This window comes from Ceratina calcarata, unplaced genomic scaffold (assembly GCF_001652005.2).
Source record: "Ceratina calcarata isolate Rehan_Ccalc_2016 unplaced genomic scaffold, ASM165200v1 scaffold967, whole genome shotgun sequence".
NCBI classification, from domain to species: Eukaryota; Metazoa; Arthropoda; class Insecta; order Hymenoptera; family Apidae; genus Ceratina; species Ceratina calcarata.
The window spans coordinates 4,381-6,470 of record NW_017181082.1 but is presented as its reverse complement, the minus strand read 5'-3'; the positions used below and the strand labels follow the sequence as shown (position 1 = coordinate 6,470).

Here is a 2,090-nt window from a genome sequence, read left to right as displayed (position 1 = left end):
GTGTGATTTAGTGATAGTGTGATTGAATTTACACTCTTTGTCAGAAAACGGTTATGACATCTAACACAATGGATAAGGAAGCCGATATATCTGTGTCTACCGACGCTGCTGAGGAACAGAAGGAAGTAGTCTATACTACAGTGGCTCCCGTGCGTGTGCCTCCCTTTTGGCCACAAAAAGTAGCTTTGTGGTTTAAACAATTAGAGGCCCAGTTTGTTATTTCCCGTATTACAAAAGATGAGACCAAGTATGGATATGTTGTGGGACATCTGGAAGGGAAATACGCTGAAGAAGTCGAGGATATTATTTGTAATCCACCCGAAACGCACAAATATGATGCTATTAAGAGTGCAGTAATGAAGCGCTTATCGGACTCTGGTGCGATGCGCATACGAAAATTATTGGAGTCCGAAGAAATCGGCGATCGAACACCGACACAATTTTGGCGTCGTTTAAAGGAATTGGCAGGCCCCTCTGTAACCGACGAGTTCCTCGTGGAATTGTGGAAAAATCGTCTTCCGTCAAAGACGCAGTTAGTGTTAGCTGCAACGTCGGACACGGCTGGAGCTAAATTGGCCGAAATCGCAGATCGCGTACACGAAATTCCAGTATCGAAAGATACTAATATCGCTGCTGCTGCTTCGCGTTCTTCTGAGATTGAGTGCCTGCGTGAAGAATTAAAGGAGATGCGCTTGAAACTCGACGAAGTCCTTAATCAACGATCAAGAAGTCGCTCGTCTTCCCGTGATCGGCCGTGGAAACGTTTTCCGAAGCAGAGAAATAATGGCAAGAAGAAGGATGGTGTCAAACACGATTTGTGTTGGTATCACTATAAATTTGCCGAGCGGGCTACTCGATGTACCACACCGTGCAAGTGGGATGGACCTAAACCGGGAAACGCGTAAGACCGTCGTATGTAAACGCGACCGAACTCGATGGTCCTACAACCGGTCGCATTTTTATTACTGATCGTTACACACGTGTAAATTTTTTAATTGACACGGGTGCAGATTTGTGCGTTTTTCCGCGGTCGCGAGTGCAAGGAAAACAACATAAATTAGATTATGAACTACACGCGGCAAATGGTACTCGTATCGCGACATATGGAACCATTGTGTTAACGTTGAATTTATCTTTACGTCGTAATTTTGTGTGGCGTTTCGTTATCGCAGATGTACAAACTCCGATTATTGGCATCGATTTTCTATCATATTATAATCTTTTAGTGGATGCCCGGAATAAACGTTTGATGGACGCGTCAACGAATCTTTTTGTGGTTGGCAAATTAGCTAGTGATAACATGGTTACTGTTAAAACAATCGTGGGTGATTCGGTTTATCACAAGCTTTTAGCCGAGTATCCGGATCTTACTCGCCCACCTGTTTTCGGTAAAGAAACCGTCAAACACGATGTTCAACATTATATCGAGACGACCCCAGGACCGCCGGTGCATAGCAAGCCACGTCGCCTTGCTCCGGATCGTTTGCAAGTAGCCAAGGCCGAATTTGACCTGATGCTGCAACAAGGGGTAATCAGGCCGTCGAAGAGTCCATGGGCTTCACCGCTTCATCTGGTACCCAAGAAAGACGGTAATTCAATGCGTCCATGTGGTGATTATCGATCTTTGAATTCGCGAACTATACCGGATAGATATTCACCTCCTCATATTGAAGATTTTGCTTATCATTTAAATGGCAAAACTATTTTTAGTAAGATAGATTTAGTTCGTGCATATAATCAGATTCCAGTAGCAACTCGTGATTGTGAAAAGACAGCTGTAATAACTCCCTTTGGTTTATTTGAATTTGTTTTTATGCCGTTTGGTTTAAGAAATGCTGCGCAAACATGTCAACGTTTTGTTGATCAGGTTATCCGTGGGCTTGATTTCGTATTTGCTTATATAGATGACTTTCTTATAGCATCGGAAAATGAGGCTGAGCATAAGAAACATCTAAAAATTGTATTTGATCGATTTTCGCAGTACGGAATAGTAATTAATCCTTCTAAGTGCGTATTTGGCGTTAGTGAAATCACTTTCTTAGGATTTGTTGTAAACAGCGACGGAATTAAACCTCTTCCTGAACGAGTCG

The 2,090-nt window shown here is 43.0% G+C and overlaps 1 protein-coding gene across 1 annotated transcript; it reads left to right on the top strand.

Annotated features, from left to right (window-relative positions):
• The first annotated feature begins 68 nt into the window (after nucleotides 1-68).
• Nucleotides 69-905, top strand: LOC108631786 (uncharacterized). The gene has a single exon (XM_018035950.1). It carries the CDS (start codon nucleotides 69-71, stop codon nucleotides 903-905), a length of 837 nt encoding a protein of 278 aa, XP_017891439.1.
• Nucleotides 906-2,090: the final 1,185 nt, after the last annotated feature.